Genomic DNA, 26,031 nt, shown 5'->3' with positions numbered 1-26,031 from the left:
TGTTGGGGGGGGGGGGGGAGTTGTCCTGAGTTCCACTTTATATTCATTATAACAGTTTATCCAAATAAAAAAAAAGGTAAAACAGAGACAAACTCTGATGCAGAACACTACAAAATGTGATTTAATAAGGTTGAGGCATATGATGACTGAAAATATACTACAATAAGAATGACATTTTATTCAACACATTCCTTAAAAAAGTCCATATGATCCCAGATTGTGTAACAGAGACTTCCTTATTCTGAAAGTTGAAGTGTTGAAGTGACCGTCACACTTTATATTTCTCTTTGCCAATTTCACTAATGAGACATATATGCTGAAAAATATTAAAAACACGATTATTCAAAAATCCGTAAAACACAAATGTTAGGGCGCAAGTGATACAAAAGAATTTAATAGTAAATTAAATACATTTACTGTAGGTTAAATGGTAGAAAAATCCCAACCTCCTAACACAGTGTGAGCGTAACCTGCAGACTCATAACCCGCTAACACAACCCCTGATACATAACCCGCTAACACAACCCCTGATACATAACCTGCTAACGCAACCCGCTGACACAAAACCCGCTGACACAGAACCCGCTTATACAACCCACTGACTCAAAGCCCGCTAATACAACCCACTGATACAGAACCCGCTAACACAACCCCTGATACAGAACCCGCTTATACAACCCACTGACTCAAAGCCCGCTAATACAACCCACTGATACAGAACCCGCTGATACAGAACCTGCTGATACAGAACCCGCTAATGCAACGTGATCATTCAATTCAATGTGGTTTTTGCAGGGGCTACTTTATATTGTAGAGTTTTATCTCAGCACCTGAATTGCTTTAACCTCCCCCTCCCCCCAACACAAAGCATTTAGGTTTTTAATTTTAAGAAAAGTTTTTATCAACTCTTGTATTGGGGCTACACCCCACACAGCAAACGTTAACTGCTCATTTTGGCCTAGGGAGGAAAATAAAGTTATACTCACCTGATCCTCTGAGCCGGCTTGCTCTCAAACCGGTCCTGACAGACTCCTCCCCCTCCACTACAGTGGTCTAAGGTCCTGCGAGTCATCACATTCTATATACAGTGTATAGGATGCTGAGGGACCTACCGTCACTGCAGCAGAGGAGGAGACAGGCAGGAGTGAGCGCGGTCACAGTCGGCTGGCTCAGAGGATCAGGTGAGTATAACTTTGCTACTTTCCTCCCTAGACCAAAACTAGCAGTTAACTCTCGAAGTGCGGGGGTAGCACCACTGCAAGGGTTGATAAAAATTCTGCCCGGAATTCTTCTTTAACCTAGCACTTAGGACCAATGCCAGCACTCTGCATATTAATGTGGCTTTTTTCTTTTTTGCACCACCTTATTAAATTAGCTGGGAAATAGTGTAAAATCAGAGTGCATTAACCAGCTTAGATAGTACAGAAATGCAATCAGTACACAGGAAAATTAAATTCAACACCTTGTGGTGATTATTAGATCAGTAACGAATTATAGACCTAATCTTCCCACTGGCATTCCGTTTCCAAGGTGACCACGGATGTCTTCACTCAACGTCCTAATTAATGAAATCATTTTAACGTGCAGATTGCAGCAATGGATTATTTTTATCCCTCGTGATTCACGGATCTGAAACAATGCAGTAAATGGGGAAACCTACCAAGAGGCAGCAGCTACAATGTAGCCTGGGGTGTAACTCATAGGAAATTCATATACCGTAATACCTCGGTTCACGAACGCTTCTGTTCACGGACAATTCGGTTCGCGGACAGAAAGTTCGGCAAAATGTTGCTTCCGTTTCCGAACTCCACATCAGGTGACGAACGCGACCATCTTCTCCGCTCTGACACGTGGTCGTGGCTTCCTCTAGTCAAGATCGCGGTCACAGACAGACCTGTGCACACTTGCTGTGAAGCTTTTTTGTGTGCTTTTTAGCACATACAGTACTGTAAAGTATTATGTATTACATTGAACCTTTGAATCGGTTCGCGACCAGAATCAAGGAAAGAAAGAAGTTTGTGAACCGAGGTACCACTGTATACCTAGTGCTGTGAACTTCATGTGCTAACCAACATAGGTTCAGTGTCATGTAATAGATCTCATCCGCTGACACCTGGGGCTGTGATTGGAGGCTCAATTCACAAAGCTATACACAAAGATGGGTATCTCTATTCCCAGTCACGTGACTGTCATTTTCAAATCTCATTGGCTTCAGCTAAAAATAACTGTCACTTTTTTGAAAATAAGAATCTTTATCCAGGTGTGTGCTAGCTTTGTGAATCGAGCCCAATATCTGCAGTTCCACATCGTGCTATTGCACAGCTAAAGCACACTAATGCTCTCTGTATATATAAATCAAAAAGACTCGCACCCAAAGCAACAAGTACTGAAAAATAATAGCCGCATTAGCTCTTAAAAGTACTGCGAAGGGATTTAAAAGTTATAAAAATATTATATATAAAAGGATGGATATCCACTTAAAGAGAACCTGGCACAAAAAGTCTAATGAAAGCACCAGATCTCAGACTCCAAGCCTGCATACTTGCGCTGGTAACTTTAACTTCAACAAGAGTGAGGTCACTGCCTTGGAACCAGCATGAGGCCTGCAAGTCAGAGCATGGCAGCTTTCATCAAAGGCTTCTAGGATGGGCATATGGCTTGGTTACATATTCCCCTTAATAATAGAAATGGATACGGTCAACGCAGAAACCGTCACTTACAAATCACTTACCAATGAGATTACTGTAAGCAGCCATCAAGGAACTACATTCATGGGAGCCAATCAAAAAGCTTTTAATTTGAATGGCCAGATTGATCTGTGATTGGCCGATATGACTTACTGCCCATGCAGTGCTGGGGATGGCAAGTGATAACACTTTATGAATCTCCTGTGCATGACAATATTTTGGGTAGGGTCACGTCACATTGTAGAGCTCAATTATATTTATTAATTTCAGGTATATATATAGCGTCAACAGTTTACACAGCGCTTTACATAGTGCACATTCACATCAGTCCATACCCTCAAGAAGCTTACAATCTAAGGTTCCGATCTCACATGCATACATACATACATACATACAAGAGCCAATTTGGACAAATGATATAGGAAGCAGTCAGTCATTTTGGCGTCACCCCTCCAATGGTGTCACCCGGGTGCAGGCCGCACCCCCCGCATCTCGGTTTGGGACGCCGCTGGTTGTAAGACTACAAAGGTACAGTTGCACTTTAACTTCTGGATGGGTAATTACAATGACACTGGCTTATTTCATGATTTTGCGCTTTGACTGTACTGATCCTTCTCTGTTGGCATCGTACTAAAAACATACTCACATGGAGATCTCGGAAGTGTTCGTTGTAGTCCAGTGCATAGCCAACTACAAATTTATCGGGAATCTCGAACCCCGTATCTGCAAACACAAAGCAGACATTTTTAATTCACATTAAAATCAGCATCAGATGAATTGACTATTTTATGACTCGGTAAGGAATCATTGGACACAAAGTTGAAACTGATGGCAATAATGTTCCACAACTATCTTGTCGTGAATGTCTTTTCTCCACGGAGGTAACTTTCATGGAGCAGTAAGGAGGAATGGCTCCGCATATTATTACCCGATCTCTGCTCCTTTTAGGAAGGTTCATTTCCCTGCACATGAGGACTATTTTATCTGTAGAATTCAAAAGCACGCTGCCACCCAGTGGACAAACTCTGAATAATCATTTTACAGGTTTGCAAGTGACCAATATATGTGTACAGGAAAAGATATTTACAGCAGAACTCTGTTTAAAACTTAATAACCCTTGCAGTGAGGGACTACCCCCAGACTGCAAGGGTTAACTGCTCATTTATGCCTAGGGTCAAAGAAAGTTATACTTACACGATCCTCTGAGCCAACCAGCTCTTAGACCGGTCCCTGGAGCCTCTCTCCCCCTACGCTGCAGCAGTCTAAGGATCCTCGAGTCATCACATCCAATACAGTGTATAGGAAGGGAGGATACTGAGGAATATACCATTGCTGCAGCGGAGGAGAAGACAGGCAGGAGGGAGCTCTGTCACAGCCAGCCGACTGGGTATAACTTTGTTATTTTTTACCCTAGGCCAGCGGTTGCAAACCTATGACAAGCGCGCCAGAGCAGGCACATGGAGCCCTCTATGCTGGCACACGAGCCCTGGTCCGGATTAACAAAGGGCTGCAGCTCCAGCGATTTTGGTGACATGCAGCTACTATGCAGCACTAGCCTGGCCCACCGACCATTCCCAGCACACAGCCAGCACTCGGCCCACAACAAGCCAGGATGAGGAGAACCAGAGCTCAGCCTGCCCCGACTGGCTGAGCGGTGACTGCTGCATGTGCGGATTCCCCAACAATGAACCAATGGTGCGGGCATTCTCACCAGGGTTCCTGCAGAGGTTGCTAGGAGTTCTCGGAGTATTACTAGCAGATTCATCTCCCTATAATGAACACCAATGCAAGGGGGCAATTTCCTACTGACATCTAACAGAAGAGGTCACTTCTACACTGATCACCAATGCAAACCTCCCAAATGTCCATTATTTGGAGGAACTGTCCCCTCTTTCCTCCTCTTTTTTGCTCTGATGAACAGATATCTATGAAAAGGTTCTATTTAACTGCCAGAAGTGTTATTCTGCACGAATACCTTCATCTTATCCTTGTTTGCTATTTTGAGAAGCCAGTAAAAAGGAAAAGTAATGGTGAAAAATAAATAAATTGGGGTCTTACCAATCAATTTTGGCTTATACATTTTTAATGGTCCACATAACTGGGGGCATGGCAGGACATGTCCATTGCCAAAATACATTGTGCCAGAAGGTGTCTCTCTTTTTCATCTTCAAAAGTTGGAAGGTATATCCATGTACAGGGTCTTTTCTTCACTAACCCCCAATGTAAGGGGACACTATTCCACTGACAACTAGCGTATGGAAACGCTACAACGTTCACAGTTTGTGTTTCTTTTCTGGACATTAATATTATTATTAGTTTCATTTGAATAATGGTTTATGGAGTGGAGAGTGTTATAAAATAATCTGCTCTGGGTGTCAAGTACTCGGATATGTCATTTTCTTTATCCTTCTTTTTAGAACTTTCTACAACTTACTGATCATACTAATGTACCATGACCTGTGGATTCCTCTGGAATAAAAAGGTTCAGGGGGGTCCTCTGGAATAAAAAGGTTCAGGGGGTTCCTCTGGGGTAAAAAGGTTCAGGGGGTCCTCTGGGGTAAAAAGGTTCAGGGGGTCCTCTGGGGTAAAAAGGTTCAGGGGGTCCTCTGGGGTAAAAAAGATTAAGCAAGGCTGCAGTGGTGTGATGAATTACATACACTAGTGGGAGAAAAATCTGAATTAGACAATGAAGGTGTCACCTGCCTACAAAGCAGCAGAGGTGTGGAAATCATAAGAACACCCAGGTAGAATTGCAAGAATGGTGGCGGTGTATCTGATAAAACTGCAAGAAACAGTCTTCATTGCCCCCAGGGTGTCCCCAAAACCCAGCCACACAGTGTACCATGACTTCAGTTCCTATTCGGAGCTTGGATACACCACCACCATCCCACAATACAATGTGGTCACTATTGCCCATTCAGTCACCTGCAATGCAATAATGCATTGTGGGATCTCAAAGGCATCAGCTGACATGGGACTCATGTTGAGGACTTTGTGCCTGCTATGGGGGCTCTCTGTATGCAAACCCTGGTACCATTTCTCAATATTTTTTGTGCCTTATTTGCTTTAAGAACAACTTCAGCAATTTTTAAAGAAAACTTGTACTGGGGAATTATGGAGGCAGCCATTGCAGGTCTCTCCTTCCAAAAAAAAACAAAAAAACAGTTGCCTGGCCATCATGGTGATGTAGAAGTTTCAGTAAATTTAGGTCACTGACCTGAACTTATGCAAATCAAGAGTGTTACTGATCTGCATACTTGTTCTGGGTCAGAAAGCCTTTGAGACAGAGACAGCCAGGCAGTCTGTATTTTCAGAAGCTGGTCAGCAATGGCAGCTATCTCATTCATGTCAGTATAGTTTTCTTTTAACTTAAATAAATGAAATACTATATATATATGTATATTTACTGACGTGTGTAAACCTTTTAATAGTCTAGTTATTGCTGGTATATTGGAGGTTTGAAGTGTTATTAGGTGATACTCTCCAATTTCCATTTAACACAAAGCTCTGAAAAACACATGTGTGTGTGTGTGTGTGTGTATGTATATAATAACACTTCAAACCTCCAATATACCAGCAATAACTAGACTATTAAAAGGTTTACACACGTCAGTAAATTAGGTTTCGGTGAACGGTTATTCCTCGCATTCTGTGAAAAGGGTGACTTGTGAGCCTCGTGTAAAATGCTGACTATACTCTAAGCTCTGCCTCTTATAAATAATGTCACTATCAGCAGGACACAGCTCTGCCTTGAGGGCAAATCACACTGATGGAGCCGACTCGGCATCAGGCTCTGCAAGGTAAGGGATCACTTTGATTAGGTATTTTGCACCTGGAGAAAAATGGCAATAACAGTCACCAATTTTCTGAGAGCTGAGGGAAATGTATATCTAGATATATACATACACGCATACATACATACATACACACACACACACACACACACACACACAGTATACATTTTTGGCCAGGGTGGGAATGGAGCAAAGACGAAAAAAGAACTGTCCAAACACACTTCTGATAACACTGCATAAGATATAACTGTAGAGAGCACCATACACCGGACAGCACTGGCTTTTTAGGATATCAGCGGGTATTTCTTGCACGTATTAAACAGAGCAAAACTCTTTCAATAGTATTTTTAACAGACCAAAAGGCACAAACAATTTTTGGGATTTACACTTTTAGGATTCAGAGGCATTGTATTTTTGACTTGCCAGTAACTTTTCTGCCTTCTTAGGGAGTTATTGGGCAGTAATTCCCCTCGAATACACCCATATAGCCATGTTTAATTATGTACATATGTGAGGAATGCAGCGACAGAGAGAATAAAAGAACAGCACATTCCATGACTCACAGTCTGGTCTGTATTTGTTATCACTCGATCTCTTCACCAGCAAGCTGCAAGAAGAAAAAGAGAGGAATACGGTTTATGGAAAAAGAAAACAATTCAAAATGTACATGACAAACTATTGATGTGTGCAGATATCAAGGCATCATATTTAGAGCACACATTGCGCCTCATATCAAAAGGATTTTCTAATTTACTCAAATGTAGTCATTTTCCTGGAATTCTAGATAGTTCAAATTTAAAAGATTACCACAGAATACAAGTGTTCATGCCATCCTCATTAAACAGGAAATGTCTTGTGCATGTTAAAATGATGAAACAACTGCATGTATTACAAAATTAACAATTTACCCAACTCCAACATAACCCCTAAATCTCAATCTAAACCAACCACAAAACCTATTCGTAAAAGGAGAACTATGGGGTTAAGGCTTTTCCCCATAGTTCTCCTTAGGGTAACGGGAGGACACAAACTAGCGTCCTCCCATCACCCTAAACTCAGTATACCGCGAACTATAGCTCGCGGTATACTGAGACGCCACACTAAGCCCAATCTCTAAACCTAACCCCCAACTAACACATTCTTTTCACCTAACCCGACCTCTAAACCTAACTGAAACCAACCCCAAATCCAAACCTAATTCTTAACCAATCCAACCCCTAAAATTAATTTTTAACCGACCCAACTTTCTTACCTAACCCAACCCCTCAAAATCTTAACCAACCCAACCCCTAAACCTAATTCTTAACCAATCCAACTCCTTCACCTAACCCAACCCCTAAACATAACCCACAACTAAGACCAACCCTCTTCAAACCCCAACTCTAAGCACAGTTATTTTCATATTTCTTTATTTTTTTAGTTCTCACAAACTCTTTAATTTTTTAGTACTGTAGGAGCTCTCTAAGACCCGCTGAGAGTTCTTTATATGCACAGCTGGGAGCTACACTTCCAACTCCTTGCTGCATGGGAATTGTGTGTATGAGCGACATCATTTCTGCTATTATTCATCCACCTCAATCACTCTGCCATGCCATGCACAAAGCACATCATCATTTTGAGTGAGGAGGGTGGAGGCACAACACTGGAAACGGTGTCAATTATACACAGTTTGGCTTTAACCTAACCCAACCACCAAATCTAAACATTTAATTAACCTTTAACATTAATCTAACCACCAATCATAAGCCTTAACCTATCCAAGCCCCTAAGCCCATCCCCTATAGCCTTTCCCTTAAGACTTAAGCTAATCATTATTACAGAACAAAAGATGATCAAAACAAGAACTGCACAATGTCATGTCAATAGGGCAGAATTGTGCCAGGACACAATGTGCTAAATCCTCAACACCCATTTAAATTGAAGAATCACACTATTTTCACAGGCAATGCATAACTTATTATAAATTAGTATAGCTGGTTTTAAATTCTGTAAATTTGTTTTATTTGGTTTATATTTTTGTTCTTTTGCTTATTTTTTTTTATACAAATATACAGCTAATATATATTGTGCCATTGATTTTATGACATTGGGCCAATCTAAATACAGTTCATCATTCCCCACCTTGCCACCTTCACCATTTTTGGATTGTACGTCTCTAAGTGACTGAGAAGAGCCTTCATTGTCCTTCCAGTTCCTATAACATCCTGCATAACAAACATAAGAGAAATCACAACAACAAAAACAATGATCTCTGTCAGCAACAAGATATACAGAATGTAGAATTTGTTTTCTCCCTCATTTGCCAGAGCACAATGAAATCTGATTGGCTAACAAAGGTTACTATACTTTACATACACAAAGTCAAATTCAAAATATCTGACAAACATGACAAAGTTCTGGACTGTGTGGAGGATACAAATGAGGCAATATACTGGCTGCCTACACCGACATAGCCAACCATTATACAAGAGGAGTTTTACTGGGTGCCATTGGCCTGCTGGAGTGGTTTCTGTTTGACACGACTGATAATGGCACACTGGCCAAAATATTATTCCCTTTCCAGAAACCCATTGTATGCCTTAAAGACAAAACTCCAGGCCAGTGGATACACTATATGGTCAAAGAGTTGTGGACACCTGACCATCACACCTATATGAGCTTCTTGGGACATTGCATTCCAAAACCATTGGCATTAGTGGAGCGTTGGTCCCACCTTTGTTGTTATAGAAGCAGGATTGTGCCTCCATTGGGGTTAATTGAGGCAACCGCCTCAGGCAGCACTCTTGGGAGTCCCAATAGGGGGTGCTACGGAGGACACTGAGTCCATACTGAACGCGGTGTTCTCAGAAAAGCTGTGTAATGTTGAGCCTGATAAAATCACAGGCTCTGTATTACTGCACTGAGCTCCCTGCTTTGCTGAGAAGAGACTTTTACTCCCTGATGCTGAGCCTGCACTTAACAGGCTCTGAGTCACTCAGTTGACTCTGTGTGTGGGCAGCAAAAATGGCCACCTTGAGTGACATCCAACTGCTACCCCCACAATCCTGTATAGAGGCTTCCTTTTTCCACATGATTTTGGAGTGCATTATAAGGCATATTTGATTGCATTATAAAGCTAAAAAGTACAACTCTTTACTGTTGGTCTATATTGTGACACACCATAAATTTATCCATGCAGGTCCTCTTTAAGCCGTTCCACATATTCCCATATTTTTAACATGACTCTGACTTGCTCCCCAATACTGCTAATGAAGGTAATTTGATAAATAGGAATAAAGAAAACGACAGAATGGAAGTTCTTACCTCTACAATCAGTACATTCTAAAAAATAAAATAAAATGGATTATTACTTCCAGAAGAACAGATTTACATTTTAAGCATAAAACATTCTCCGTCATATATGGCAGCGCTCTAGTAACAACAGCTACAACCACCACATAATGCTTATTAAAGTGGAACTCCAGCCAAACCTATTTGTCTTAGTTTTACATAGACTCGGGAAGGGTTAGACCTTGGCCACGATTTATAACCATGTTGAGTAGGATTTGTCTGACTTCCTATTCCAGTAACTGTGGTCAATGGGAAAGGAAGAAAGGAAAATCTCTGCAATGAGGAAAGAGAAATTAAAACATTTCTAATTGAAAAGGGACAGAACATGTATCATGTATTTATTGCATTGTGTCCCTGTTGGATAGACTTCCCTTTTTCCTGATGACTATGGTTCAACTGTTTTTCTACTCTTATCAAAAAATGCTCATTGTTTAATGTGCGATTTATCTCCCCAGCTGTTTGTGGTGATTACTATGAATTGACAAAATTACCCAAAAAGAACAGGATAACCCAACATGACTATTATTCAGCAAAGTCAACCTATACATCTCATTACCTATGCACTTCACTGAGGATGCACATTATGATGCTCAGCTACAAAATACACTTCTGGATGGTGTACCAACAAATGGAAGGTTACTGGATACTGAAATAAAAATGGAAGTCTGATGAATTACCAAATTGGCTAGCGTACCCACCAAATGGGTTTCATAAAGATTTTGACCTATATTTATTTGAAGTTATGTGCACCTGGAGTTCTTATTGTCACACATATTGAGTATGTTTTGATTCTGAGCCTAAAAAAATTTGATTTTTGCTACTTTGTAAAAGGATATTCAGCATGGGGCACATTGTTTCTTTTTTTTTTTTTACAATGCTGTTACTTTGTGTTTAAGCTTATTACAGACACACACTGCCAAAAATCCCTGCACACCTTTTTTTCTAGCAAAGTCAAAGTGTTTATTGCGCATCAGCACACACATCGGGCACATAGGAAGGTACTGAACTGCTGCCTTGGTTGTTTCTACACCTCACAAGGGTTAAAGGGTACAGTCTCAAATCTTCACCTTGAAAAAAGTTGAGTGCGCTAAACTGAAATGTTGGCCAGGCAATAAATCACTTTGCTAACTTGCCTTACTTATGCTTGACATAAACCTGGGAACCATGAGGCTGACTTACTAAACAATAATATTGTGAATAAATAAGAATAAATTGTGAATTTTCTCTTATCACTTCAATTATCCAATCAACCATTCAATGTGCAGATGAAAGTAAAACAGGGATTACCTTTTTAAATGGGATAGTTAAAGTGAATCTTCACACAATTGATTGTGTGACTATTAACAACTCCTTTATTAAATCAATATATACATATATGTTACTGATGATCATAACAAGTAATATTTAATTTTCAGTTAAACACCACAGAAGCAGTTAAGTATCTGTACAAATTGCATCCTATCATAGCTTTCTGGAGGCAGAAGACAAATTAGTTAGTGGGAAGGAATGGCTGGGCTTTCTTTTGCCTAGTACCGGAGGAACTGTATATGTGGAGTCACCTCTTATTAAAGTAAAATGATACCTTTCCTGTTAGCTTTGACAAGTCTTCCCCTCCGATTATCTGCATGTCTTCGGTGGACTGGTCATTCTGCGTAAAACAAGATAGAGGATATTAGTGGAGAATAGCAGGACACACACAAGCATGACAAATATTAGTCATTGTGGTGTTAAGAGGAGTGAACACACAAACAAAGGAATATGGCAGTGCAAAGAGCTAAGAACAGGGCGGGTCATCTGTGAGAAGCTTACAGTATGCAGTGAAATCAGATTAGCAATTTTAGTCCAGGAGAGGAGCCAGTAAAACTGCATTAGACTGAAGGGAAGGCCAGAGTTCAGCTTTAAGCTCTTGTCTAACATGCATAAGAGAGAGGATCTTGGTTGGGTGAGCACTCTGCTGAATACAGAATGGGGGTGTATGGTCTCTGTTACATGTCTATTGAGGTTGTATAAGGATGAGCTGAGGAGTCTCTAGCACCCACAAATCCAGTTGCAGGATAGGGGAAAGAGCAGTGTTATATTATTGGATTTAATTGTAATTCTGCTTTTTTGCACTAGTCCTAAGCCAGGGGAATTTTCTAGATCTAGCCTATGTAGCTGATATCTTATCACAACATCAGTTAAAGGAGAAGTATTGGGAGAGTGAGAACCCTTTCACTCAGCTTTCTGATCAAGTCCGCCTGTCAGTTTTTCAGGTGGACCTCATCAGGAGTCCCATGTTAGTCTATGGGCATCCGGATCTAAATGGATGGGTGTCCTTTTACATCCAGCTACCCACAGCTCCGGCCAGGTCTGGAAAAACAAATGGATCAGCGTTCTGTTTTGCCCGACCTGATTGTGCTAGATCGGGGATAACCTGACACAAGTCTGCTTATATGCGATTTCCCATAGACTAACATGCGTCTGGTAATTTTATTTTCACACGATCCTCTCCTGATTGGACCATATAAAAGTGGCCTTAAATGCACTTTTCCCAAAACTTAGAGCTGGCGTGGGACACACTGCAACTGTCACACGCTGGCTCTATATACTGGAGCGATCATATAGGTCATAAAGGTTTGGCTATAGTTCTCTTTTATGAGAGAAGAATACCTGCCCTGAGGCACTGGAAGTGCCTTCTAGTGGCTAACCAACTTCTCTCTAGATGTAATACAACAAGAAACATATGGAAGTTTGTAAAAATGTGAATGTTATGAAAAATTATTTTGCATTGAACATCTCTATAATAACTAAAATGCGTGTACAATGAAACTGCAGTGTACGTTCCCTTCAAAGTACACCTTTCTGTGGCTGCCATTACTGACCTTCTTCTGAGAATGCTGAAATGACAGAATGAGAATGCAGCATTCAGATTAAAGTCAGAAATCCTTTTTTGTCCTTGTTATAGGTCAGCAACTCCTCTAAAAGCAATGAAGCCAAAGCATCAATATGACAGCCAGGCAAATAGCTTTTTCAGAAGGTGGTTCCTAACAATAAACAGTCACTGTACCTATTCAAGGGAAAAGGGACAGAGTCTCCTGAAAGTCCACCCCCCATGACTTATATTCACATTTGCCATGCTTCCTTCCTGCTCCATTGGAATGCTCAGGAAATACCTAATGATTCAGGATAGGGAGGAACATGTGACCTGCTCCTAGCATGTAATGTTCAGTCCTGAGTGGAAAATCGCCAGGCCTGATGTCATGTGACAGAGGGTTGGAAAAATAGGTCACCAGCACTCCAAATATTTAAAATGAATAAGTCCTTTTTATTGGACGATAGTGTCACAAAAGATCAAACAAGAGCCGACGTTTCGGGGCCGTGCAGGGTCCCTTCCTCAAGGCAAGAGATGTGACCTCTCTCTCGGTCACATCTCTTGCCTTGAGGAAGGGACCCTGCGCGGCCCCGAAACGTCGGCTCTTGTTTGATCTTTTGTGACACTATCGTCCAATAAAAAGGACTTATTCATTTTAAATATTTGGAGTGCTGGTGACCTATTTTTCCAATTGTGTATTTTGCACGGTGCCATCCGTGGAGTTACTACAAGCACCATCTTTGTTTATTGGCCGGGACTGCTGAAAGGTGTGCGGAGAGTATCCTCACCAATTGCAATGTGACAGAGGGTGACATCATCAACCCTGTGTAAGCTCTGACATCTAAGTTTACACAGGATTGGACTTCTAGCTCCTACGGGGGAACAGAGTGGCCAGGGAGCAGGGGAATGGTGAGAATAAGTGGGATTGGGGCTGGGCTTTATTGGGAACCTGTGGCAATGCCCTGACAAGGCAAAATGAGTCTCTTCAAAGCAGTACAAATCCCAAATCTTGCAAGGGATGCCTGATTCTACCCTATGCTTTTACTGGGCAATGCATGGCCATCCTAATGTCTATGAGTGCCATAGAGGTCATGAAGCAGGCAAGCAGGCTCGGATTGAAGCAGCCCTTCCTGATTACCAACCTACTGGTCTAGTCCAGTTTCTTAGTGAGTAGATTTAGCTTTAAGCAGACCATAAACAGAGCAAATTTCAGCCAGTTCCTTGATGAACCAGCGAAAATTCAAGCCATTGGTGGACCTGTTGGCACCTCTCTGTTCGACAGTAGTCAATTTTTCATTTGACTTTTGTTGGAAGGAGCAGTGGCTGCCGAATACAATAACCTGTTGTGGGGATGGAGCGTGGATGGAGGAATCTGTTAAATTCTCTTCGTCAGCCAATAGGCTGAACGAAAGAAATGTAGTAGTATATGGCCAGTCTTGTCCCAGAAACAGCCAGATAATTGCTGCTTTCATCACAACTTTCTCACACAGGTATTAAGCTTCATGACAGAGCCACTTTAAGAGTGAAAGTAAAAAATTAAAGTGAGTAACTTACACAGTAACTTCTCAGCCTGATAAAGTCTACTCTCATAGAGATAAAGCGCTCAGAATTACGACTTAGATTTTTGATATGTTCCACGAGATCAGCGCAGAATTTGTATCCTCCCTTCAGCACACACAGCACGGTAATATGATTGTCTCCAATGTCTTTCATAATATCGTTGGCCAGCCGCTCTATCCTGCAAGGCAAACATAGTGAGATGTCTGTGTGTGTAATTATCAAATCATCGTGGAAGGAGGAGAAGTGCAGAGGAGGTGAGCGAACTATTATCTGATGCCACTTACACTGAGTATTCTTGTAAATGAAAAGGAGGTTGCTGGAAGGCAGGGCACCGGCCCTTTTAAAGACATGAAAGTCGCTTTTTGAACAACTTTAAGAGCCTTGAGCTATTTTAGAGTGGATAGATCTTCAGATTCACCGGCGAGGGCAACAAGTGAGGAGGGATTTTCCAATCCTTGGTCAAATTGTGCACCATCGGAAAGGTTCTTTCACTTCTTTCTATAAAAATGGAAGCCATGGGTACATGGAATCTGAGATTTTCTAAATCGTTGACTCCTGAGAGCCTGTGTTACTGATGTTAAAATTTAATTCCATCCAAATGTATTTTTTTTAGCTTTAAAACAAAGAGGAAAGGATTAGATTCTGTCAGACTTTTATTGCTGTCTGGGACCCTGCTGCAGAAATTCTCCCCGACTTCCTCTCTCAGTGACATATGGTTCAGGAAACATCGAAGAAACATAGAAAAGTGACAGCAGAAAAATACCAAGTGGTATATCAAGTCTGCCCCTTTTTTATTTTATTTTTGTCACTTACTTTCCCTTCTCACTTACTATTGACTGACCACTACATCTGTTCCAAGCACCAACTACTCTCTTTGTAAAATAATATTTTCTAAGGTTAGTTTGGAACTTTCATCTTGCTTTGAGGTCATATCCCCATGTTCTCGATTTTAGGTTTCAGAAGTAAGGGAAAATCTCCATATGTGAATGGAAAGTTGATGAGGATCTAAGGGTTTTTTTTGCTACTGTGCTAGAGATTTTTTGGGTCTTATTGTTGACTCTTCCCAACAGGGTAACAAAGGCTCTCCACCTGATCAAAATAGATAAAAAGTTTTGTATGGAGTTTTACTTGAACCCCTGTGTGACTCAGATGTTTTTAAGCCATTTGTGAATTGATGAAAGTATGCTAAAACTTTTATACTGTCTGCTATTGCCCTATAACAGAACGGCTTATATGACTAAAGAATCCCAGTTAAATTTAAAAGCACAACTTTACTGATATTGGGGTGGTCAGGGCATACTTGCACATTATGACTCTTTCCATGTGCCTTTATCCAGCTATGTGACATCTGCTCTTCCCTTCATCGCTCCATCACAACAGCTGACATCTTTGGCCTGTCTTCTTCCGGATACAGCATTGGAAGTGTACCTACATACTAGGGCATCAGCAGCAGCCCACTCTGAAATATGGCCACCCATTGTTTTTTCAATAGGTTCACAGAGCCTCCTTTCTCCCTCCGTAGTCTTACATTATTAGCAAATACACTGCCGACACAAAGCCTTTTACGTTCTGCTCACACCACCTATACATCGCTCTGCATGGGCTGCTTTATTTGAGGTCTGCATTTATAAATTACATATATTTGTATTTGTTATATGAAATTTAACATGGTGCAGGTAACACTGGAATTGTTGCAGCCTGCCCTGTGCTAAAACAAGCCATGAGCCACCAATGCTGCAACAGCCCAGGGGCCACCAATGCTGCAACAGCCCAGGGGCCACCAATGCTGCAACAGCCCAGGGGCCACCAAAGCTCCAGCCGATCAGGTGCCACCAAAGCTCCAGCACCCCAGTTGCCACCAAAGCTGCAACAGCCCAGGTGCCACCAATGCGCCAACAGCCCAATACCACCAAAGCTCCAACAAAGAAAGTTGGGAAGTATGCTGAAGTAAAGCCCTATATAAGCTAGGAGTTGCATGAGCTGAAGCTTACAGTACAGTTAACAAATGTTTAATCCACTGTGTCTGATTATTTCTTCATATTTATAGTGTATACACGGAACAGAACACATGCTCTATGGGTGCTGCTCTCTCCCGAACACAAACACACAAAGTAGCTGTTAAGGAAAACCGGGGGCACAAGTAAGCTGTTTTAGGGAAGAAAATAATATTTAATTTGGGGGCCCTGCTAAAATCAGACACTACTGTAGTCTATTGCCAAGGCCATATTTGATCTCACTGCTAGGTAAAACCATGTAGGTAGCCCTCTTACTGTCTGAGAGTAGCCTATCTGAACACTGGGATGCTTTCACTGGATACTGGGATGACAGGCGGGTGTATTACAGCTATTGAATCAGCATGACAACCAGCCAACAAGCATTTTTAGAAGTGAGTAGTAGCAGCGCCAAGATTTATTCAAATTAACCTTTGCAGTGGAGCCACACTGCAAGGGCTAATTTGAATAAATCCTGGAGTTCTTGTTTAAAGCTGCAGTAACATTGATGAAAGAGGCATGTATCTGGGAACTACCTGTCCACAATGACTCCATGGGGTATGAACACACATTCCAGATCTTCGGAGTAGTGGTTTGGCAGTGTGAACACGTCCAGATTATATCCATTCCAGGTATCAGAAATCTGCAGAGAAAATTGTTTTGTGAAACTTGCAACTGTGAACGCAATGGAGAGACTGATTACTTTCAGTAGTTATTCTTTAAAACACAAACAGGACAAAAACACATATCTAAAGCTTTAGACACACAACTGAGACAATATTTCTCTAAGGCTCCATTCACACACGGCGATCTGACATTCCTGCAACTAGAACCTACAGGAACCAGCAGGAAAGCCGGGTGTCCTGTTCAGATGTGGCCTCTGTACACATTCAAGTTAATGACCGGGTGACAGCGGCTGCATCTGTAATCAGTATTCCACATGTAATTGTATATGGTACGATTACATGCGGTTTGGGATAGATGATTGTTGCTGGACAAGGATAGATGCATCTGTTGTCATTTGTATGTTGAGCGCCTTGGGTGTCCTGCACCCCAGGGCACTTGTGGAGATTAGCCTGATTCCATCACTTCCCACCTCCAGTACCCCACTACTGGTCAGTAAGACTGTCCATCACAGTAATGGGCCAACACTGAATTGCAGTTAGGGGGCCAAGCTCTTGATCACAAGGAATGGTCAAAATCTGCATTACAGAGCTAGGCACTGTATAGGACAGCTAAACAGATGTCCACTTACTTGGAAGTGCTTGCTTTGACATACCACCAGGTGCTTATTACTGAGACTTTTAATTTACTTCAGGTATATACATACATCTATCTATCTATCTATCTTATACCCCCAAAACATTTATCTGTTAGTTTAGGATAGAGTTGAGGAAAGTGTCCTTTTTATCTTGTTCCACAACAGAAAGTGGGAAGAAATCTGTCCCCTCTATTCCTGTTCAGGTGACAACTGTGTTTTATTCTTTCCACAATCTGTACAAAACTAAATGAAAAATGAATCTTCAGCATTTGCATTCCAGAAAGGCAACATGCCGTTGGAGGCCAAGATTAGTGCCTGCGGACATTGCTGCAATAATGTGTGTTTGGCAGCTGAAATGGTTGTCTTACCACAACGCAGGTTAACACAAAAGACGACCATGGAAGCTTCTTTTACCTATCCCAGACATGTTCTTATGCAACCACCCCCACTACTAAGCAATAGTACACAAATAGCCATTAAAGTAAAAAAAAACAAAGAAAAAAAAATCCCCACCCTCTAAAATCAGGGGCAGCCGAACTTCGGCACTCTCACTGTTGTGGAAATACAACCCCCATAAGGCATTGCACAACTGACAGCCACAGGCATGACTCCCAGAGGCAGATGCATGATGGCATTTGTAGTTTTGCCACAGCTGGAGTTTGGCTACCCCTGCTCTAAGTTACAAAATTATAATTTTTTTTACTTCATGAAACATTTTGTTTAGCAGCTCAATGAGTACAATTTAGAGTTTCTGCTTCACTGAAAGTTCGCAGGTAACTTGTGGTGAAATAAATCTGCTTATCCCTAATAAATTACTAGGAACCTCATTCTTAGGGCCCATCCATTCCGGAACATTGCTGTAAAATCTGGTAAAATTGCAAGTTTTCAGATGCATTACCACAACACAGGAAATGCATAATATACAGTACGGTGCCATTTATCTTCAATGGTACTCCACAACACACATGTGTTTTAACTCAAATGTGAACCATCTGTACATTGTAATGCACTGTGTAAAAAAAAAAAAAAAAGAAAGGTTCACATTCTCCCTTCTCCCCCCTCTGTCCCTCCTAAACAGGTTATACCCCTCTATATTAGTACGGATTAAACAACACTTGGTAAAAGGTACATTCGTTGCCACAACATACTGCTGTGAAAAGGGCCTTAAGATTTTTTTTTGTAAAAATTCAGCAAGCGTAGCTGAACTCCTTCTCTATAGGAAACAAACAATTTGCTAAATCCAAAAAGAAACATGCTGCATCCTTAAAAATGTACATGGTTGACCTAGACGAGATTAGGTTCCTCAACAAAACTGGCAAGCCCAACCATCATAGCTTCTCCCCATCCTCCCGGGGTGGCCCATTCAACCAGCTCTGAAAATTCAGACACGCTCTAAAATAAAAAGGAGGGGAAAAAAAGGCCATTGCGTAGGAATAGCATGAGCTTGTGTCCGCTATCATTGTTTTTGGAAGGGTACGCTGCTCTCAATAATACTTGGCAGGCGCCCTTGGTAAAACTGGGCATGATTCCTGATCCTGAGTATTTGCTGAAGGTTCGTGTATTTGTAGTTTGGCTTCCTTTCTGTATACATAAAGTTCAGTTTTATTGACTCGGTACAGGACATTGTACCCTAAAGCAGACACCAGATGCTTGTACCTGTAGCCCCCATCACCTTTTGTGAGGTGGCTACTAGAAATTTAGTGATTGCCAGGGCTGTAGTCAGCCTGGCTGGATTATAGTTGGCTTTTATCTGGTTAATTTCAGGTGTCTGGCATTGACTGTACCTACCTGGCTGGAGTGTGACTCTGCTATAGTGTGGGACGGCCAATGAGGGACACTGTGAGTGTATGTACAGTTCAGCAGCCAATCACTGGGCTTCTCTCAATCAGTGGGAGGGAATTGCCATGTGCTCAGTCTTGTGCCAGCCATGGATTAGTCCAGGGCTGGGTGCTGTCCAGCCACTCCCCAGGCTGGGCCTGAGGCCGGGCAGATGCTGGAGTGCAGAAGGTGTTTCGCTAGGCCTCAGTTATAGAGGAGGCCTGTGCTGTTAACAGAGGAGGAGAACCAGAGAAGATGATGGCTACTGGAGGTGCCTGGAACATAGAGGGCCTCAGGAGCAAGTCTGGGGTCTCTCCTACTGTGGATTTATGCTCATCCCAGCTCACCTGCTACTCAAATTACTATTCGCTGTACCACAAGTGGATCTACACTGAGATGCTAAAAAGAGTCTGGTGAGTCGAGTCTATGTCTGTTGTACCCTGGATGTCTAGGATCCCTATATCCTCTTTCCCCAGTATGAAGATGTTAAAAGTTATTCAGCATTGTACTACTAGAGGGGATATCAGCTTTGTGGGCACTAGAAGAAGGCAGTTAAATGCTATTGGGGCAGCTGAAGACCAAATCCCCTAGACAACTAGTAATGACCCGGGTTATTCCCACGGCTCCTTCAGGGGCGAGCATTACATACCCAATAACTGGATGGGCACGCTTGCTTTGATATGGTGATTTGTAAAAATAAATATCTCATTGATACCAGAGCCTGTCGCGGTGATCAATTGCGAAATTGCTTTTGTTGGACAAATTATGTGTCTGGACTTCTTTTCAAAGCAAGTTCTGGAGGGAAGGGAGAACCAGTTCCACTTCTTCACCAAATACAATAAACACAAAGAACATCTAAAGTTAAAGTAATATTAAACTCTAAAACTTTTTTCAGTAATAACTCCAGATCAAACAAATATACATTGCTCCGCAAAGTATTTCTTTAATCTTTTGCCAAAGCACTTAAAAGGAGAACTATGAGATGTGTGATTTCCACTCACCTCATAGTTCTAGCCGACCTGTGACAATGAGACTGTCACAGGTCGGCTCAGTAGATCGGGAGGTGAGCGAACACATACCGGGTTCGCTCACCTCTCGATCCTGTCATGGCTCTCTGCCGTAACAGGGGGAGGGGCTGGATTCCCCGCTCCGATCTGCCAGCACTGACTGGCGGAACGGACGGGGGAGGGGGCGGGTACAGCTGGCTCTGCCTCTAGATAGGCAAAGCCAGCTGTCACTCAAGCAGCTGGGCGGATCCCGACGTCTAAGCTGTAGCTCGCGGTATACTGAGCTTAGGGTAACGGGAGGACACTAGTTTGTGTCCTCCCGTTACCCTAAGGAGAACTATGGGGAAAAACACTGACCCCATAGTTCTCCTTTAAAGTCATGTTTCCAAACAGCTCCAACTCTCTCAGCTCAGCTTCCCTGAACCTCCTGTCCAGTACAAGCTCATAAGGGAGAGCACAGTCTCCAGCAATTGTCCATCTACTAGCTTAGAGAAGGGAAGAGGGGACAGCAAGGAGCAGGGAAGTGTCTTGCCTTGATGTGTCTGCGTGGAGACACACAGCTTACTAACACACAAGGGTGTCTCCATGGGACCCTGCAAAGGAAAAGGAGCAACCCTAAAACAGGATATCCGGGCCAATGCTCAGGTATCAGATGATTTTTTTTTAAAGTGATTTCATCAGCATTTGAAATCTCTTAAACTTTTTGAATATAATATCTCTAATTTTCTTTTTCATTTTGGATAGTGTAGAGCTAGAGTAGGCAAACTCCAACCCCCCAAATGTGGTAAAACTACAAATCCCATCATGAACTTGCCTCTGACATTCATGCCTGTGGCTGTCAGAGTCTTGCAATGCCTAATAAGAATTATAGTTGCACCACAGCTGGAAGGCCAGAGTTTGCCTACCCCGGCATAGGCGATAGTTAAATGTACTTTAAAGTTTTTTTTGCCAGCTGTGACTCATTTTAGAGTTTTCCCTTCACTTCCTGGTGACACAACAGGAAGTGAGAGGAAATCTCTCCAGAGTCCAATGTCCCAGTTGGTAGATTTTCACTTTATTCATTGTCTAGTAACAGTTTGTAATTTTGGTTTCTCTTTCACTCAGTACAGAGGACAATGGTCACCAGGGCAAATAGAGGGATACATTTCCCTAGCAGGGGCAAAAGCAACAATAAAAACCATGCAGGGGCTCTAAACCTTCCCCACTTCATGCAAAACTAAAAAGAAACACATTTTGGCTTTAGATACACCTGTAAGGCAGATTCACACCAGAACACAACGTGCTGCTGCCCTTGCAATGAGGCACATTGTGTTAGCCAACCCATTTAAAATGAATGCACACTACAACTCAACACATTACAATATAGGTCCTGTCAAATGTATTTTCAGAGAACCATTCTGCAATGCACATTGAGGGGAATAAACAAAGCAGGCATGAAGCACGGGCCACAGGTCTAAACTGAGAAAACAGGGCAGATTCTATTGCTAATTAACAAGGAGTCACAAGTCCCTTTGTTAGTGAGAAGTGATCTGCTCCATTTTCTATGACTTGTCTGCGCCAGGCAGGGCATAGTGAGCAGGAGAGCTGGCGCTGCTTGCTCCGACTCCCTATGTTTGCCCCCCCCAGCTGACAGCAAAGATAAAAAGTTGTTAAGCCTGTGTTTGGCAGGGTTAACAGCCGGGCATACTGTATAGGCAGGGGAAGGAGCTTTCCCTGCCTATAAGCAGGCTTTGACTGTGTATTGCGTTCACTGCACAGGGAGATAGAGGCATGTGAGATGTCACATCCCATACGCCAGGTCCATTCTGGCGGGTATCTGCTGCAGTTTTCTATACTGAACCAAAATACTCAGCAACACTACTCATGACAGTTAATGCCACATTGTGGAGGCGAAGGAAGTTTTGTTAATTCCCCCACTGTATGTTGGGGTGTGTTGGGGTGCGCTGTAACACATTACCACAACGCGTCAGTGTACATGGGCCCCAACAGTTAAAGCCTTCTAACACTAAACCTAAAAATAACATTGACGCAACAGAGCCACCCATGGACAGCAGCATTGTCACCCTGTGGGGAGGGTGGTGTTAGATGCTCTAGCAGATTGAGATGGACTCGACTAAGGTATTAAATCTAAACTCCAGCTAACACTTTTTAAGCAGTTATAGCAACAGGTTTTTTTTTTTCTTTTTGGCATAAATGAATAAAATATGAATAGTAATAAAATTACTGCAAGAACCCTTTCAGTGTAAAATGGTTTGTCTCAACCCATGATCTGCCACTGGCTGGACAGCTTGGTCTGTTAAAGTAAGCTGAAAAAGAACAGAATTACTAGTCGGATCACCAGGTTATAATAAATAGAAAAAACCCTAAAAAAATTGAAAAAAAGCCACTTATACAGCTGCAATATATTACATTTTTGTTTTACGATTTAGATACCCTTTCATCCTATTGCTTCCCCATACTATAACTTTTATCCTAAAACTGTAATGTAACCCAATAACTGCTCATACACCTATAGATTATCTGCAGATTTTCTATGGTCAGATGGAAAAAGTGCAACAGATTCCTCCATCAACGCTAAACTGTGCGGATGGAGGAATCTCCCACTGGGCCAAGCTTCAGTATCTTGCTAGTCGGCCCCGCTGGCTCTCAAAACACCTGAACAATGCCTACATCCAATCAGAGTGTTCAGGTATTTTGAGAGCCAGCAGGGCCGACTAGCAAGATACTGAAGCTTGGCCCAGCGGGAGATTCCTCCATCCACACAGTTTAGTGTAGATGGAGGAATCTGTTGCACTTTTTCCATCTGACCATAGAAAATCTATAGGTGTATGGGCAGCTTAAGTCTAACTATATCCTAATGGTATTGCTGGGGATGCCCAAAATTTTAACTCAAGATCTGCGCAGATTTTTGGTAAAAGGTGGTTTGAGAATTTTGGGTACTCCTGTCCCTAGAGTACTATAGCCATGGTTGCCAGGAAGCGAATTCAAATTGAGGTAAGTTTTAGAATAATATTAATTAAAAAATGCAGAACAATAAAATCGGTTCTATTTACCACCATTCCACGATGCATAGCACAGTCATCCAGGGATTGCTTTTCATCCATTTATTCTCAGAGGAGGACTAGACACAACTGTGGGAGTAATAAGCAATGTGAGAGGATTTGTCGCAGCAAACAGGACAATAAATATTTGAATATTATAGTCAAAGTTATATTACCTTAAAAGACACCTGCAACTTTATTTTAAAAAATAAATGAGCCTAACACACTTATTATATCAGCAATATAAATGCCATACCTTTTTTTCATATAAACTAAGATTTTGACGTGATCTGCCTAACTTAATTTGCTAAAATCAACCAAAATGGTGGCTACTGACCATCAGGATGAACAGAAGGAGGAGAGGGTTGTAGCAAGTTTACTCAGGTCCATTGAATGCTGGGAACAAAGTTAAGGTGCTCATACACTGGCCGGTTTTTAATGTACCGGGCGAAATTCATACAGTGTATGGGGCTGTCGGCTTCCTTTCAGCCGGCATTCCTCGGTCAGCTGATTGAAGGAGAAGGCTGGAAAATCTCAGTGCGATCAGAGCCGGCAGCCAATGAGCTGCCCGCTCTGATCGGGTATTCTGACATGGACATTCTGATATTTTTAAATATTCGAACTCTTGCGGTGCCTTCAAGTACCAGTATGTTCATATTCCCTACAGAGCTGTTGAATGTCAGGCCCAATTTATACACAGCATCTCCAATTCTGCCGAGGTAGTCACTAAGCCCTCCCCACAGTAATTCCCGCTTCCCTGATACATCATAATACAATACCAGAACCTCAATGGGCAGTAGAGGCCCCAGCATTGGACTGCTGGATGGATGGAGGCAGAGACAATTGGCAAATATGAAAAACAAAACAAGATGTCTTACTTTATTCCTTTGCTCTCGCTACATGAAGAGCCAACTTTCTGAGATGGGAAATTTTACCTCCCAATTGTTCCTCATTTTAAGGGACTATCCTTTTTTGGAACCAAATCCCTCTGTCCCCTTTTCCTCCTCAGTTGACCCTCTTTTGGTCTCATGTACAGATAACAGATGTGACACAGCGTTCTCACGTCTAATGCAAGTCAGTAGACCTGTATTAGATGTGATGACGTCAGCGGTCTCTAGACCACCGGAGCCCAGGGGAGAAGAGGCTGCGGGGACTAGTCTAGAAGCCAGGCGGATCAGGTGAGTATATCTGCTTTATTTTACCCTCCTAGATAAAACGAGCACTTAACCCTTTCAGTGTGGGGGTAGCCCCACTGCAAAGGTACGTTTTTATCCATTCCTGGAGTTCTTCTTTAAAATTATTTTTCTTGCATTTTAGACACTTCTTTGGTGAAGGCCTTTGTGCAGATTCCAGGCTACTCTGAGTAGTTTGGAAGTTAAATTAGAGGAAGCAAACTGAGGGACAGACTGAGCTTCCTCTCATTAACATACAATGCTTCTAAGTATTTAAACCTTTGTTAGGAAAGAGTGTTCAAATCTAGCTTACAATGATAATGAAATCTCCAGCGCAGGTGCCGGTCTCTGATCCAGCGCTGACTGCTGTGTCCTCCTGTCCCACGGTGTCTGTGCGGGTGCACGCTGCCGGGTTGCTTGCACTGACTTACCCTGCGTCTCTCCTCTTCTCCTGGCCAAAGATCTCTACTGCGCATGCGCCCGCCCCATGATCCTTCACGGCCGCTCGAGAATCTTCAGATCTTTGCATGGGAAACACAGGTAAGTAATAACCTTTTTGGTGACTTTAAAAAAAAATGTTTTTGCATATATTTACTGCTTGCTAGAAGTAGATATGTGCAAAAAGAAAAAAGGAAGGTTTGATCCTACTGTAATCAGAGTAACCATCGCATAGCCCCCTCCTTAACATAAGATGGGGGGGGGGCACTAGTTAGGATTTTTAAGCAAGTAAAAATGTAAGCAGCATTGTAAAAGTCTGAATGCAAAAGTGGAATAACGCTTTAAGTGCTGCAACAGTTCTGAGGTTGATTTTCATCCCCTTGCAAAGAGGAAGATAGAAACGATTTGAAAAACTAAACTGTTGCTTCAGTCCCGAAACAGGCCCAAAGATCAGGGCTAAGATATTTGCAGGCAGAATGCACATGTGAACCGATGGTTTGATACAGTTGCATTAATTAATGTGCATTTTACCTCACCAAAGATGCTCCAGCATGAGCGGGGTCTTAGTACACCAGACCCAGTATTGTAAGTGAAGGAAGGCCCGAGAGATTCCGGCCCAAAAAGATGGACAGGAGCTGTGCAGTTTTTAATACTAATTTTCCTAATGCTATAGGATAAAGTGCAGATGAAGATACGGTAAGTGGCTCCTGTGCCATATCATACGCCAACATACCGTAATCCAAAAACTTTGAATGACTCTGTCTGACTTTACTCCAAGATGTCAGTTTTGGCCACAATCACAAAGATCCATGAGCTCCAGCTGCACTATCCGCAGGTCACAGAAACATGTTCTCACTATAAAACCAAAAACCAGTTTGGACTCGTCCATCCGTATAACTTTCCATGGACGCAGCGAAGGTCCCCCAACCTCGATTGTCCCCCAACACCCCAGCTCACCTCGGAGTGGCTTCCTGGCTGAAGAGTAGTAGAGAAAAGAGAGGGAGCAGACTCAGTGCTAGCTCTGGCTGGGGGGGAAGAGGGCTGAGCTGAAAGACATTGCTTGTTTTCTCAGCAATCTGCT

The 26,031-nt window shown here is 42.3% G+C and overlaps 1 protein-coding gene across 1 annotated transcript; it reads right to left on the bottom strand.

Annotated features, from left to right (window-relative positions):
* Nucleotides 1-255: 255 nt before the first annotated feature.
* Nucleotides 256-26,031, bottom strand: PRTFDC1 (phosphoribosyl transferase domain containing 1). Its single transcript, XM_018557959.1, has 10 exons — nt 25,908-26,031; nt 23,353-23,430; nt 16,750-16,856; nt 14,217-14,400; nt 11,394-11,459; nt 9,785-9,802; nt 8,603-8,685; nt 7,045-7,088; nt 3,334-3,410; nt 256-316 (listed from the first exon to the last, which is right to left on the bottom strand). The coding sequence occupies exons 2-10, from the start codon at nt 23,401-23,403 to the stop codon at nt 269-271; spliced, it is 678 nt and encodes a 225-aa protein (XP_018413461.1). The 5' UTR covers nt 23,404-23,430; nt 25,908-26,031; the 3' UTR covers nt 256-268.

This window comes from Nanorana parkeri, unplaced genomic scaffold (genome assembly GCF_000935625.1).
Source record: "Nanorana parkeri isolate BGI_ZX_2015 unplaced genomic scaffold, ASM93562v1 scaffold313, whole genome shotgun sequence".
NCBI classification, from domain to species: Eukaryota; Metazoa; Chordata; class Amphibia; order Anura; family Dicroglossidae; genus Nanorana; species Nanorana parkeri.
The sequence above is the reverse complement of the archived record's forward strand: the minus strand, read 5'-3'. Positions and strand labels throughout refer to the sequence as shown.

Excerpts from the sequence above, each read along its gene's own strand:
- PRTFDC1 (XM_018557959.1), bottom strand. The coding sequence starts at position 23,403 with ATGGATGAAAAGCAATCCCTGGATGACTGTGCTATGCATCGTGGAATG. Across the intron at positions 16,857-23,352 it reads CTATGCATCGTGGAATGGTG|ATTTCTGATACCTGGAATGG; the intron begins GTAAATAGAACC and ends TTTTCTCTGCAG. Across the intron at positions 317-3,333 it reads AACACTTCCGAGATCTCCAT|CATATATGTCTCATTAGTGA; the intron begins GTGAGTATGTTT and ends AATATTTTTCAG.